The sequence below is a fragment of the Rhinatrema bivittatum genome, chromosome 1 (assembly GCF_901001135.1).
Source record: "Rhinatrema bivittatum chromosome 1, aRhiBiv1.1, whole genome shotgun sequence".
NCBI lineage: Eukaryota > Metazoa > Chordata > Amphibia > Gymnophiona > Rhinatrematidae > Rhinatrema > Rhinatrema bivittatum.
The window spans coordinates 363,530,585-363,546,177 of NC_042615.1; the positions used below are offsets into that span (position 1 = coordinate 363,530,585).

Genomic DNA, 15,593 nt, shown 5'->3' on the forward strand with positions numbered 1-15,593 from the left:
TTTTTGGCAGGTTTGCCCGGGCGGTGTGGGCCGGCCCCTCCCCCATTCCTGGCGGGAACGGCGGCCATCTTACATTCCCTGCGCCCTGAGGGGACTCAGGCAGCGCGGGAGGACAGGGACTCCCCCGAGGTTTCCCCCCCGAGCTTGTTGCCGGAAACGGACCTGTCGGACAGGGGTCCCACGGAGTCCCCCCCCTCCGGGGCTCCCTCGGGTAGGCCGGGGTTTTCCCCGGAGTTTATACTTCTCATGCACACAGCATATTTGCAGGGCCTAGACGCTCCCGCGGGACCGCCCCCTGCCAAGGTACCACGGCCCTCGCCTCCTCCTCAGGCCCCCCCCGTCCCGGCGGGAGTGGGGGCCCCCCAACCTCCCGCCCGCAACCGGATTCCTGTGGGCTCCGGGGGAGTGGGGCCAGGCCCAGCGTCCCCTGGGCCGGACCTGGGGGACTTGGCTCAAGGGGACTCCACAGCTGAGGGGGACGATCCGTGCACGCTACGTCTCTTCCAGAGGGAAGAGCTGGAGGAGCTTATCCCGCTAATTATCCAGGAGTTAGACCTCGATCCGCCACCGGATCCGCCAGCTCCCGTAGCGCCCGCTGTCGTCACTTCGGCTAAGAAAGGTGATCCGGAACTGGCAGCCCTTCGCCCGAGGGCTCGGGCGTTTCCCATCCACGAGTCGTTCCTGCAGCTTCTCACTAGGGAATGGGATGCTCCGGAGGCTTCCCTAAAGGTCAGTCGTGCCATGGAAAAGCTGTATCCGCTGCCGGAGGATTTTCTGGATCTTATCAGGGTACCGAAGGTGGACTCCCCGGTGTCGGCGGTCACGAAGAGGACGACCATACCAGTGACGGGTGGGTGTGCAGCCTTACGTGATACGCAGGATCGCAAGTTGGAAGTTTTCCTCTAGCGGGTCTTCGAGGTCTCCGCGCTGGGGATGCGGGCGGTGATGTGCAGTTCGCTAGCGCAGAGGGCGAGTCTTCTCTGGGTGCAACAGCTTCTCACCTCTCAGGTCCTGCCGGCCGAGGAGGCCGCCCAGGCAGATCGGCTGGAAGCTGCGGTGGCGTATGGGGCTGATGCCTCCTACGACCTGTTTCGGGTCCTGGCTTGATCTATGGTCTCGGTAGTGGCGGCACGCCGACTTCTATGGCTCCGCAACTGGGCGGCGGATACGTCCTCCAAGTCGAGCCTGGGCTCCCTGCCCTTCAGGGGTAAGTTCCTGTTCGGGGAAGATTTGGACCAGCTCATCAAGTCCCTGGGGGAGAACGCGGTCCATCGTCTGCCGGAGGACAGGTACCGGCCCTCCAGGGCATTCTCGTCTTCACGAACCAGGGCCAGGGCGCAATGGCGCTACAGGAGCTACAGACCGGCGGCCTCCAGGCCCTCCGCCCTCCGCCCCAGGTCACAGCCCTGGTCACGCTCCTTTCGCGGGCGCAGGGCCCGCGCGTCCCGCCTCCGGAGCGGGACAGCCCTCTCCTAAGTCCTCCCAATGATGTTCGGCTCGCCCACTCCACCGTCCCAGGATCGGGGGGCGGCTGGCGTTCTTCTACGAGGAGTGGGCGCGGATCACCTCGGACCAGTGGGTCCTGGATACCATAGAACACGGCTACGCGTTGGAGTTTGTCCGCGCTCCGAAGGGACGGTTCATCTTCTCCCCCTGCGGATCGGCCTTCAAGCGAAGGGCGGTGCAGTTGACACTGGACCGGCTTCGGGAGATAGGCGCCATTGCGCCCGTGCCCTCCGGAGAGGTGGGCTTGGGCCATTATTCCATCTACTTCGTGGTTCCGAAGAAGGACGGATCCCACAGACCATCCTGGACCTAAAGGAAGTCAACAAATCCCTCGGGTGGTTCGGTTCCGGATGGAAACACTGCGCTCGGTGATTGCGGCAGTGCATCGGGGGGAGTTCCTGGCCTCCTTGGACCTGACGGAGGCCTACTTTCACATCCCTATCCGTCGGGAGCATCATAGTCTTCTCCGGTTCAAGATTCTGGACCAACACTTCCAGTTTGTAGCGCTCCCGTTCGGATTGGCGACGGCACCACGCGCACCTTCACCAAGATCATGGTAGTCGTGGCGGCCGCCCTCCGGAAGGAGGGTATTTTAGTCCATCCTTACCTGGACGATTGGCTCATACGAGCGAAGTCTTTCATCCTTGGACAGGCTGCGGTGGCCAGGAGCTCCTGGGGGTGATGGGCTTCACCATCGACATGGTCCCGTGGGCATTCACGCACCTCCGGCCCCTACAAAGAGCGCTCCTATCCCGCTGGAAACCGCTTTCGCAGGACTACCAGGTGCTCCTCCCCCTGCCGCAGTTTGCCAGGAACAGCCTGAGCTGGTGGCTGGATCCGGAGAATCTGGCTCGTGGCGTGTCCCTCGATCTCCCACAGTGGGTGGTGGTAACCACCAATGCCAGTCTCGCGGGCTGGGGGGCAGTCTGCGAACGCAGCGCCGTGCAGGGGACGTGGTCCGCGGAAGAGGCGAAGTGGTCCGTCAACCGACTGGAGACCAGAGCGGTCAGACTAGCGCTGCTCCACTTCCTGCCACTCCTACGGAATCGGGAGGTTCGGATCCTATCGGACAACGCTACCACGGTGGCCTATATCAACCGACAGGGCGGCACTCGCAGTCCGCAGGTCGCGCTCGAGGCAGCCATGCTTGATGCAGTGGGCGGAACGACATCTGGTCCGCCTGGCGGCTTCGCACATCGCGGGCGTGGACAACGTCCAGGCGGATTTCCTCAGTTGCCAGCTTCTGGATCCCGGAGAATGGTCTCTCTCCGACGAGGCGATGCAGCTGCTTGTCCACCGGTGGGGAATCCCTCACATGGATCTGATGGCGTCCGCACAAAACGCAAAGGCTCCCCGTTTCTTCAGTCGTCGAAGAGAGCGAGGAGCGGAGGGAAGTAGATGCTCTGGTGCTCCCGTGGCCGGACCATCTTCTTCTATATGCTTTCCCTCCATGGCCTCTGTGGGAAGACTACTCCGCAGAATAGAAGCTCATCGGGGACTCGTGATCTTCGTCGCGCCAGAATGGCCACGGAGACCCTGGTTTGCGGACCTTCTCCAACTGGTGATCGACGGACCCGTCTGGCTGGGACATCTCCCCCGCCTCCTGCACCAGGGCCCGGTATTTTTCGATCAGGCCGAACTCTTCTGTCTTGCGGCCTGGCTTTTGAGAGGCACCGCCTCCCCCGCCGAGGTTACCAGGAGGCGGTAGTGTCAACGCTCTTGCGTTCCAGAAAGACTTTCGACGTCGGCGACCTACGTTCGGGTCTGGAAGGTTTCCGAACTGTGGTGTACCGGCCAGAACACGAGACCCGCCAAGGCTTCTGTTCCTCAGATCCTTCAGTTTCTACAGGCGGGGGTGGACTAGGGGCTCGCCTATAATTCACTACGGGTTCAGGTGGCCGCCCTTGGTTCGCTCCTGCGCGATGGGGGCTCTTTGCTTCAGCACCCGGACATCATGCGTTTCCTCAAGGGTGTCAAGCATATGCGGCCTCCGATCCGGGACCCTTGTCCCTCTTGGAGTCTCAACCTCGTGCTCCGTTCCATGTCGGAGCCCCCGTTCGAACCATTGCGTAATGCGACGATTAAGGACCTCACTCTCAAGACTGTGTTTCTGGTGGCCATTTGCTCCGTTCGACGCATCTCGGAACTGCAGGCCCTGTCGTGTAGAGAGCCTTATCTCCGCTTCTCCGACTCCGGAGTTTCGCTTCGCACTGTTCCTGCCTTCCTCCCGAAGGTGGTGTCTGCGTTCCATGTGAATCAGACGGTGGAACTGCCGTCTTTCTCGTCGTCTGAACCGAGGGCTCTCCGACTCCTGGATGTCAAGCGCACTCTGCGTCTCTATCTGGAGGCTACGAATGATTTCCGGACTTCCGACCATCTCTTCGTACTTTGGTTCGGTCCTCGGAAGGGTTCCCAGGCCTCGAAGACGACCGTGGCCAGATGGCTGAAGGCCAGCATTGCCGCTTCTTACATTGGGGCGGGGCGGACTCCCCGCCCGGTATCAGAGCGCATTCTACGCGTTCTCAGGCGGCTTCCTGGACGGAGACTCGCTCGGTCTCCCCACAGGAAATCTGTCGTGCGGCCACCTGGAAGTTGCTACATACGTTCTCGAGGCACTATCGCCTACACCTCGCCTCTTCTGTCTCTGGACATTTTGGCGAACAGGTTCTCCGAGCAGGCCTCGCAGGACCCCACCCGATTTAGGGAAGCTTGGGTACATCCCACGGTCTGGACTGATCCAGGTACGTACAGGGAAAAGAAAATTATTACTTACCTGCTAATTTTCGTTCCTGTAGTACCATGGATCAGTCCAGACGCCCACCGCATTTGGGTTATAATTCTGCTCAGCTGTCTGCTCTGGATGATAGTGTTTTCCTGTTTTTCACGATGTCTCAGTTTTCACTGTTTTCGCAGTTTCTTTTGGGTTGGCACGCTGTACTCATGTTCTCCTACCCGTTGGTGGGAGGGTTACAGTTCGTTCCTTAGTTATGCGGCTTATTGTTGCCGTTCCTTTTAAACTTGATCCAATACGGGGGTTTGTTTGTTTACTCGGACTTTGATATACTCGATACTGAACTCCTGCAGAGGGGGTAGTAGTACTTACGGTGACGCCCCCTCGAAGCTTTGGCTGACTCCATCTGCTGGATTGGGGACATAACCCACGGTCTGGACTGATCCATGGTACTAGAGGAACGAAAATTAGCAGGTAAGTAATAATTTTCTTATTTCTTCCCTCAACCGTCTCTTCTCAAGTTGACGAGTCCTAGCCTCTATAGCTTTTCTTCATAGGGGAATTTTTCCATCCCCTTTAACATTTTGGTCACCCTTCACTGTTTCTTTTTTAATTCTGCTATTTCTTTCTTGAGATGTGGTGACCATAACTGAACACAATACTCAATATGAGGTTGCACCATGGAGCGATACAGATGCATTATGATATTCTGTTTTATTTTCCATTCCTTTCCTAATAATTCCCAGCATTCTATTTGCTTTCTTGACTGCTGCTGCACACTGAACAGAAGCTTTCAATGTATTTTCAACAATGATACCTAGATCCTTTTCCTGAGTGGTGACTCCTAATGTGAAACCTTGCATTTTGTAGCTGTAATTTGGGTTACTTGTCCCTAAATGCATCACTTTGCACTAGTCTACATTAAATTTATTTTGCCATTTGCATTCCTAGTTTTGCAAAGTTCTCTAATTTTGTGTCATTGGCAAACTTGATCACCTCACTTGTTTTTGAACAAATGTTAGCAGTTTTTCAATTCTGCTTTTATCAGCTATGTGTCCTTTTTAAAATTGTATCTTTTATATATGAAAGCTTTGTTCTTTTTTTCATATGTAGGTTAGATTTTGATGCCCAAGAAATTCCTTTTGGTAAAGCAGATGTCGTAAAGAGTGGAAAATACAAAGGAAACAAAGAACGTAGGACGTCTTCAGTAAACCTAATGAAAGTGCCTAAAAATCTTGAGCTGCTTTCTGAGGAAAAAGTTAGCAAATCTTTCTCACCCATGTTACATCTGGAAAGAGCAGGAAAAATACAAAATAGGTAACTTTTCTAAAGCATTTCTTGTGATAAGCAGCAAATTTGTAAGGCTGTCTATTTAAATGGAACTGTACTGATTTTGTACATGGGTAAAGTAATACAAATTGAATGTTCTTTTAAAGGATATTGGTACCAGACTTGAAGATTATCAGGAAACTGTAATGATACTGACATAGTATCAGAATGAATTAAATTTAAAGGGGGAAACCACCAAAGTTCTTTTGACCTTTTTGTCAATCAGATGTAAGCACAGGTACATGAATTGAATGAAACTCCTTCATGGCTTTTTGGCTGATATTGAGAACCTGTGTAATATGGGCGGCTGTTATCCTGTCCTTGATTGCATAAAACCAATTGGACTGTGTCCTAACCAGCAAGATTTAAACCTCGTTGTATTTTTTTTAATCGAAATGTAATTCTGGTCTACAGTTTTATATCTCATTAACCAGTAAACATAAAAAACCATTGTCTTGACTTGTATTAGATTGTCAGACTTATAATTTAGCAATTCAGTTTATGAAGTGATCTGAATGTGTTTTCTTAGTGTCCAGACAGATGAATTCAGAACGAGTGGGTTATGCACCTCTGCCAGCAGATGGAGAAGGAGCAAAGCTGACATTGCAGTATATATACCTCTGCAGTGACAGCCTGCCAGTATTCTGTCTCCAGCAGATTGTGGACATGCATCTCCCCACTGGAGATTGCTTCAAGTTTTAGAAGGAGATAAAAGAAAATTCAATGAGCTGCACCCTCCTGTGGTGATACCAACTGTTTCCTCCCCCCAGTTGAGAATTCCTGAGGCGATTTCCGTGGTCCCTCAGATAAGTTTCTTGATTCTGTAGCTTGTTTTTCAGCCACCTTGGACTTAGCTGTTGAAACAGGTGAAAGGCATAGTGCAGGAAGCAGAGCATGGCTGTGACTGTATATGCTCTCTCCCCCTGCAGCTGGAGACCATCTCTGTACTCAGCTGGAACGGGCTGAGCTCAGGAAAAGCTTAATTAAAACAAAAAATTTGTATAGGGCTTCCTCCATGCTTTGTGTGCTGATCTGACATTTGTTCCTGCCCCTGAGGGGGAGGTTAAGAACCTGGGTGGGTTGAGCAGCCCTTTTGGGCTAGGCCTTGCTCTTAGGCTTTTCTCTGTGTGCTGCGTGGTAGGCCTGCGGCGTTTTTGCACCTTTTCCTGTCTGTCAGGCTGCCCTCTTCAGGGCCATCAGTGCGTGCAGATTGTGTGTCCAGTTTTTGGATGCTTACTTGGACATCTGCTTGGGTGTCCAGGTGGTAGCGGTGTCTCCGTTAGGCACATGCTTATCTGTGCCCACAATCTGAGCTGCATTGAGGGTGCTCAATCTTTTTTTTTTTTTTTTTTTTTTTTTTTCCTTTTTTGTGGTGGTCATCAAGCACAGGGTTGCATGCCTACATTTTGGACGCTTATATTTTATAGCATGAACTCAGCTGGACGCAAATCCTTCAGTCGCTGGTTAATCGTACTGACAGACCGGCACCTATAGCTATGAAACTTAAGCGCCTTTCCCTCTGTGCTGCCTGTCATATTTGGGCATCTCAGCCAGGCATTCCTTCTAAGTTATGCCAGCATTGCTTAGAGGCTCAGGGAGCATTACCTTCATCTGATTTTTACTAAGCTTGGTTCTTCCCAGCCTAATGAAGGCCTGGGTACAGATATGGCAGAAAGTTTGCCTGACCTTGGAACTCTCTTAACTGGTTCAGCAGCAGGGGAAGGTAGATCAGTGAGCACAGGACAGGTGCCTTCGAGTTTTGCCATGGATCCTTCTGCCTTTTCTTGGGTGGAATTTTTTCAAGGATTGCAATCCTTTCTTCAGGCGCAGTCCTCAGCCCCCGACCAATCTTGCCAGGTCAGTCGCAGGTGGTGACTTCCCACATGCCTGGTACTGCTGTTAAGTGCCGAAATACACATGGATCGGCAGCTGGTCTTCCTGATAGGGATCTGGATGGCACGGATCATGAGGCTGATCCTTACTCTCTGGAGAATGGGGATATTCCTCTGGGTCTGGAACCATATAGGACTATATTGTGGTTCTTTCAGAGGTGAGTTACTGGCTCTTACTTCTCATTAAAGACATTAAAGATGCTGGGAGTACCTGGGGCTGATTCCATGTCTGAGCCAAAGAAAAATCCCATTTTGATTTCTTTGCGTAAAGCATCTTGTTTTTTTCCTTGTTATGGAAGCCATTCAAGACTTGATTGATCTTGAGTGGTGTGCCCCGGAGGCTAATTTCAAAGGGGGTCGAATCTTGGAAGGCTGGTACCTCCTGGATCCAGTCACAAGAGAGTGGTTACGTTTTTCGAAAGTGGACGCTTTCGTGTTGCCGTCTTCAAGCGGATTACTATCCCAGTGGAGGGAGGAGCAGCTTTGAAGAATGTGAGTGATAGGATTGAGGACATCCTTAAGCAAGCAGTGGCAATGACCTTGCAGATAGCTTCTTGTTGTTCACTGGTGGCTCTGTCCAGTTTACTTCTCTCTCAAGAGATTGATGAATCTGGAGTGAATCTCTTTCTCTGCCGGCTTACCTTTAAAGCTGCTGCTGCCGCTCCAGAAGTAAGGCCTGCACAATCGGCGCCGGCGTCCCATCGGGGTAAGGCCTTTTTCTCTTCTCTTACCCGGACGGGGCCGCCGTCGACACCGCGACCAGTCTAGGCTCCGCTCCAGGCCCGATTTCCTCTCCCGGCTGAAGGCCGCCCCCACCGAAAACAGGCCAATCATCAGATGGCTGCAAGGCAGCCAATCAGAAGAGGACTGGCAGAACTTTAAATTTCAATCCACTTCGGCGCCGAAGGGGCGCAACTTTGTGCGCCCCTTCGTGCAGCACCGGAGTGCAGCCCTGTTACTTCTCTCTGCCGCTCTACCACCTTGGCAACTTTGTCACCTTCAATCCTCCTCGGTCAACGTTTTAGCTATTAGGATACCTCGCCCCCATTCAAGTTCCACTCCATCGTCTGGACCTACCTCCTCGACTGTGCTAACAATTCATTTATCATCAGTCGGGGCAAATCCTATATAGTGTCACTGAAACCAGGCCCTGCGAGACCACCTTACCCTGCATCTCATTCATCACCCCCAGCATCTTACATCTTACTTCTTACTCCTTTACATCTCATCGTTCCTTCTCATTATGCGCACATTTTACTATACCTATTTCCTATAGTCGGAGATTCAACAGGCCTCGAGCTATAAGCCTCCGGCAACAAAGACTAATCCCAATCATGATTGCTCCAGTCACTCAACTCCTTGGACTCTCGCTCTTTACGCTTCCTCTATTGAATGCTCAATCCATCTCCAAAAAACCCCACCTACTCAACGATTACCTCTTAAACTCTAAACCAGACATCTGTGCAGTTACAGAGACGTGGTTGAAACCAACGGATACGGTTCTTCTGAATCAGCTCCCCAATCAACTATACGATATCCATTCAATTCCAAGACATAAAAAAAGAGGAGGAGGACTACTGCTAGCCGCAAAAAAAAGGTCTTAACCTCTCTTTGCACCTATCTACCACAACTAACAACATCGAACTATCCCTTTTCAAATCAGGTCATCTCCAACTTGGCCTCATCTATGCACCCCCAGGCATTCTTGAATCTGACCCCTCTCCATTGATCGAATGGACAACCAAACATTTCAACTTAGATAAACCATCCATCTTGATGGGAGATTTTAATCTTCACGTGGATGCCTCACCGCTTTCCCCTAACTGTGAAATCCTACTTTCTACACTTAGTCACCTGGGCTTTAGACAAATTGTTACAAGCCCTACGCACAAAGCAGGTCATAAAACTGCTTTTTTATTTTTTTTTTTTAACTGCGGAGGCAGAAGAAAGTGCAAACAGCAAGGAAGGGAACCGGTAAGCCCTCCCTGGAAGCCCAGACGCCTCCCCAGAGCCCTTTAAAGGGCTGAAAGGGCTACAGGCACTCCCTTTACCCTCCTGAGCAGCTGTCCTGCTCGCCCCCTCTCGTCCCCCCTCGGCCAGGGTCGGCCCTCCCCGTGCGATCGGCGTCGGCCTATCGGGGCCAGGGGAGGTGGACCTGCAACTAGCCTCTCACGAGGCCCCCGAGGCAATCGCAAAGCAAAGAAAAAAAAAATAAAAAAGCAGTTTTAACTGCGGAGGCAGAAGGAAGTGCAAACAGCAAGGAAGGGAACCGGTAAGCCCTCCCCGGAAGCCCAGACGCCTCCCCAGAGCCCTTTAAAGGGCTGAAACGGCTACAGGCGTCGCGCGCCTAAGGAGCGCGACAAAGGGGCCTGCCCCTTTGTGCGCCCTTTGTGCGCACCAGATCGCAAAAGCCACACTCACCAACACCGTCCGGTAGTCCACCCTCATCTAAATTAAGCACTCTTCATCCCAGCAACATCAGCATTCCTCCCATCAGCATTCCTCCCAGCAATTCTAGCACTCATCCCAGCAACTCCTGCAGTCATCCCAGCAACTCCTGCAGTCATCCCAGCAACTACAGCATTCATCACAGCATCACTACCCTTTCACAACATATCTTCTATCAACTTTACTACAAAGATGCACCTTTGCTCCATACCTACAATCTGGAACAAACACAGAATGCATACTCAACCTGAACACCATCACGTTGCACGACAACAAAGGCTTATACCAATAATGATATCGCCAATTACTCAACTCTTAGGTCTCTCTCTGTTTACTCTAACTCTATTCAACGCTCAATCGCTCTCCAAAAAAACACATATCCTCAATGACTATCTCATAGAAGTCAACCCCGACATCTGTGCTATCACAGAAACCTGGTTAAAAAATACAGACACTGTGCTCACAAACCAGCTTCCTACGCAATCATACGATCTCTTCTCAGTCCCCAGACCTAAAAAAAGAGGTGGAGGGCTCCTCTTGGCAGCAAAAAAAGGTCTAGGCATAACCCTGGTTGTTGTTAACTCCACCACCAAATTAGAGTTCTCGCTCTTCAAATCTGATCATCTTCAATTAGCCCTCATCTACGCCCCACCAGGAACATTAGATTCAGATCCCTCTCCTTTGATTGAGCTGATAACCAAACACATCAACGCCGACAAACCCGCAATAATCCTAGGTGACTTTAACCTTCATGTAGACACTTCTCCACAATCCATCAACTGTGTAACAGTCCTCTCATCACTTAGTCATTTAGGTTTCACGCAAATTGTTAACAGCCCTACCCACAAAGCAGGCCACACATTGGACCTCATCTTCATTAACGATAGCTTTAACCATCCATTCCACTCCCACCCTGCTCTCCAGTTCCCTGGTCAGACCACCAGGTTATCTACACGACCCTTAAGATCAAAATCACCACCTCAAGTCCCCACCAATTCGACCATCCACTTCAGGAAACCATGCTCTCTAGACCTACTCAACGAAAAGATATCCAAAGCGCTAAACCAACTAGACCTCACAGACGCAACCACTTGCAACCTCCACTTGGATCAAGCTCACTAATAAAATTGCAGATCAAATCTGCCCAACTTCATCCAAAACCATACAACCCACATTGGACAACAGAAAACCGTGGTTTACCCCAGAACTTAAATCACTTAAGCAATCACTAAGAAATAAAGAACAAAGCTGGAGAAAAAACCCAACCTCCTCGACACATGACATCTACAAATCCCTACTCAACACTTACAGGAACGCCATCCTGAGAACAAGAAAGATTTCTATGCAAAAAAAAATCCACACTTCATTTTCAATTCAAGGCACTATTTTCCTATGTCTCCTCTCTTACCAAACCATCTCCCCCCACCATCTCAGACCACCAAGCACTCAACAAAGCCAACGAACTCGCCAACTACTTTAAGACAAAAATCTCCAACCTTAACCGATTCTCTCACACCCAACAACAGCCCTCCAATACACCACCTCACAACCCTGCCTCAACAAAATGCCAGTCCTCGAGTCATTTGAAACCCACCTCTTCTTTGGAGATTGAAAATACCCTCAAAAAAATCAAACCATCCTCCCACCCTTCAGACCCATTACCGACAAACTTGCTTATCGCTATCTCCGAACACTATCTCTAAACCTATTTCCGAAATTATCAATACATCTCTATCTCAAGGTTTAGTACCCAACCAATTAAAATTGGCAATCCTCAAACCTCTACTTAAAAAAACCTAACGCCTCCCCATCGGACCCAGCCAACTTCCGTCCAATTGCAACTTACCTCTCATTGCCAAATTGATGGAAAAAATTGTCAACAAGCAACTGTCAGAATACCTCGAAGTACATAACATTCTTCTCTTCTCCGGCTCAGTACGGCTTTTGCAAATCCCTAAACACTGAATCTCTTCTACTATCACTCACGGACTCCATCCTCATAAACCTGGAGAAAAAAACAATCCTACCTGCTGGTTCTCTTAGATTTGTCGGCAGCTTTCGATACGGTAAAAACACACTTTACTTATAGACCAACTAGCCAACATAGGCATCAAAGGCTCAGCGCTCAGTTGATTTTCGGTCCTTCCTGAACAATAGATTCTATAAAGTCAGGATTAACAACAAGGAATCTCATCCCATCTCCACAGACCAAGGAGTCCCTCAAGGATCTTCACTGTCACCCACCCTTTTCAATATATACCTCCTCCCTCTCTGCCACCTACTCGCAAATCTGAAGCTTACCCATTACCCTCTATGCGGATGACATACAATCCTGATCCCGATCACAGAATCCTGCAAAAAACCATTACCTTTTGGAATGACTGCCTTCAGCCAATTAAAGACCTACTCTCCAGTCTCAACTTAGTTTTGAATGCCAGCAAAACGGAAATGGATCAATCATTCCCATGACCCCCCCACCACCGCATCAAGCTCCTCTCAACCAGCAAACTCAAACATCAATTTCTCCCCCGACGTCAGGGACCTAGGAGCTTGGCTTGACAACAACCTAAACCTTAAAAAGTTCATAAACACTACCACAAAGGACTGCTTTTACAAATTACAAGTCCTCAGAAAGCTAAAACCCCTCCTACACTTCAATGACTTCAGGCTAGTACTCCAATCCAATCATACTTTCACCAAGCTAGATTACTGTAACTCCCTTCTACTCGGGCTACCCACAAATTCGATTAAACCTCTACAGATGGTACAGAACGTGGCCCGACAGAATCCTTACAAACACCAACAAAAGAGAACATATTACTCCAATCCTCCGTAACCTTCACTGGCTTCCTATAAAATTTAGGATCCTCTACAAAGTTCTCACTATGGTTCACAAAGCAACTAACCAACTCGCCCCCATCAGACTAGCACACAACTGCAACCATCATCCATCCACCAGACCCATCAGAAGCGCCTACAAAGGCACACTTTATGCCCCACCTGCAAAAAACACTACTAAGGAAAAGAGCACTATCTTCAGCAGGCCCCCACCAGTGGAACACACTCCCCCCAGATCTAAGACTTGAACCCAGTCATCAGGTGTTCAAAAAAACCCTAAAAAACCTGGCTCTTCCGCCAAGCCCTACCCAGACACTTAACGTAGCCTAGATGCTCGCATTCTCGCGTAATTTACAACAGAGTTACCAATCAAATCAACGCTTCCACATGTGCCCCCATTAAGATAATATTCTTTTTGTATATACCGCGCTTATTACTTTCGCATTTACACTGTTTTAATGCATTACTTTTAACCTTTATTTATTTCAGTTTATTTTCAAATCTACCATACCACTGTTATTTATCACTGTAATATGATATTGATATCAAAAGTTTTTCCTTCTCTTGTTACTATCTCTATACCATGTTCCAGTTGTACGTTGTTTTTATAGTGTTTATAGTTTTATAGTTATAATGTAAAGCCCGTTGTCTTATAGTTATATGTAAAGCCCCCTTCCGTTTGGGCATCTCACTGTTTTATGTAAACCGGAGTGATTTGTATCCGATGCAAGAACTTCGGTATATAAAAATTAAAAATAAATAAATAAATACATACACTGGACCTTATTTTCATAAAACGAAGGCATTATTTCTGCAACCAGCCCAATATGTTCTGCAGTCCCTTGGTCAGACCATCAGGTCATTTCATCAAAGCTACAAATTAAAGATTAGAGATGTGAATCGGAACTGAAATCCGAACCGATTCTGGTTCCGATTCACATCTCTATTAAAGATCACCCCCAGCCTGTCTTCCCTAAAACCACTATTCAGTTCAGGAAAACTTGTCCCACAGACGATCTAAGTAATTTGCTTGCAAAGGATCTAGCTCGACTTGATCTTTCAGATGCCTTCACCACGACTTCCTCCTGGCTCAAGATAACTAACAAAGTGGCAGAACAAGTTTGTCCAACCGTTACCAGATCACTACACCCACATCAGGATAACAGGAAACCATGGTTCACCCCAAATCTAAAGGCCCTCAAACAAGAGCTACGGAGCAAAGAGCACAGTTGGCGCAAGAACTCATCAACATCGAATCTATCGGCCTACAAATCACTGCTGAATACCAACAGGAACGCCATTCTTAGAGCTAAGAAAGACTTCGTCTCCACCATTTCTTCTTCGATTCCAAAGCCTTATTCTCTTATGTCTCATCACTCACTAAACCTTCCCCTCCTACCATTCCAGATGTCCTAGCACTCAACAAAGCCACAGAGCTGGCTATCTTCTTTGAGAGAAAAATAGTAAACCTCATAAAGCCACTTACCATGTCCAACGTAGGTACCCACCCATCTCTACCCTTTTCTCATAATCGAAACTCCACACTAGAAGCTTTCGAAACTTCCTCCTCCCTGGAAATCGAAAACATCCTCAGGAAGCTCAAACCTTCTTCTCACCCACTGGACGTAATACCCTCAAACCTCCTGCTCTCCATCCCGAACACTATTTCAAAAGCTTTAGCAGACATAATTAATTGCTCTTTGATACAAGGGAAGGTACCTGACAAAATTAAACTAGCTATAGTCAAACCACTACTAAAAAAACCGAACCTTCCAACATCCGATCCTGCAAATTTCCGACCTATAGCTAACTTACCACTGATTTCCAAAATTATGGAGAAAATAGTAAATAAACAACTTTCTGAATACTTGGAGGAGAAACAACATCCTTTCCCCTTCCAGTTTGGATTTCGCAAAACTCGAAATACTGAGTCCCTTTTAACATCACTAGCGGATACCATTCTCCTAAACCTTGAGAGGAAATAGCTGTACCTACTAGTATTACTGGACTTATCTGCAGCATTTGATACGGTGAATCATTCCATTCTTCTTCAGCGTCTAACTGACATTGGTATCAAAGGAGTGTCTCACAGTTGGTTCAAATCCTTCCTGGACAATAGATTTTACAAGGTGAAAGATTAACAATAAGGTTTCTCACCCCATCAGATCACCACCTAGGAGTCCAGCAAGGTTCAGCCTTTCCCCTAACACTGTTTAATATCTACCTGCTCCCTCTCTGCCAATTACTCTCCAACTTAAAATTAACTTATTACCTTTATGCCGATGATGTCCAGATTCTTCTCCCTATCACAGACTCTCTTCACAAAAACCTGGTCCCACTGGAACACCTGTCTGCAATCAATTAACAATCTACTTACCAGTCTTACTTGATCCTCAATACAAATAAGACAGAGATTCTCATTATTTCATCTGATGAAAACAAAGTTCTCTTCAACTCCCTAAATGCAACACAATCACTCACAACTGATATTAACCACTCCCCCTATGTCAGAGATCTAGGAGTTCAACTAGACAACCAATTCAATCTTAAATCATTTGTCCAAACACTACCAAGAATGTTTCTTTAAATTACAAGTATTAAAAAAAACTTAAACCTCTCCTTCACTTTCGAGATTTCCGACTAGTGCTGCAGTCCATTATCCTTACTAAATTAGACTATGCAACTCCCTCTTGCATGGTCCTCCTCCTGCAATAACAATAAAACCACTGCAGATGGTACAGAATGCCGCGGCGAGAATACTTACCAACTCAAACAAAAGAGAGCATATCTCTCCCATACTGCAGTCTCTGCACTGGTTACCAATCAAAGCCAGGATTTCGTTCAAAGTA

General features: G+C 48.7%; 1 protein-coding gene across 2 annotated transcripts in view; it reads left to right on the plus strand.

The window, feature by feature from the left end:
* CENPC (centromere protein C) overlaps positions 1 to 15,593 on the plus strand; it is a 526,811-nt gene that overhangs the window by 119,435 nt on the left and 391,783 nt on the right. For both annotated transcript variants that reach the window (XM_029600814.1, XM_029600824.1), the window contains one exon: positions 5,351 to 5,554. In XM_029600814.1, the coding sequence (XP_029456674.1) occupies positions 5,351 to 5,554 (204 nt within the window). The remainder of the gene's footprint in view (positions 1 to 5,350; positions 5,555 to 15,593) is intronic.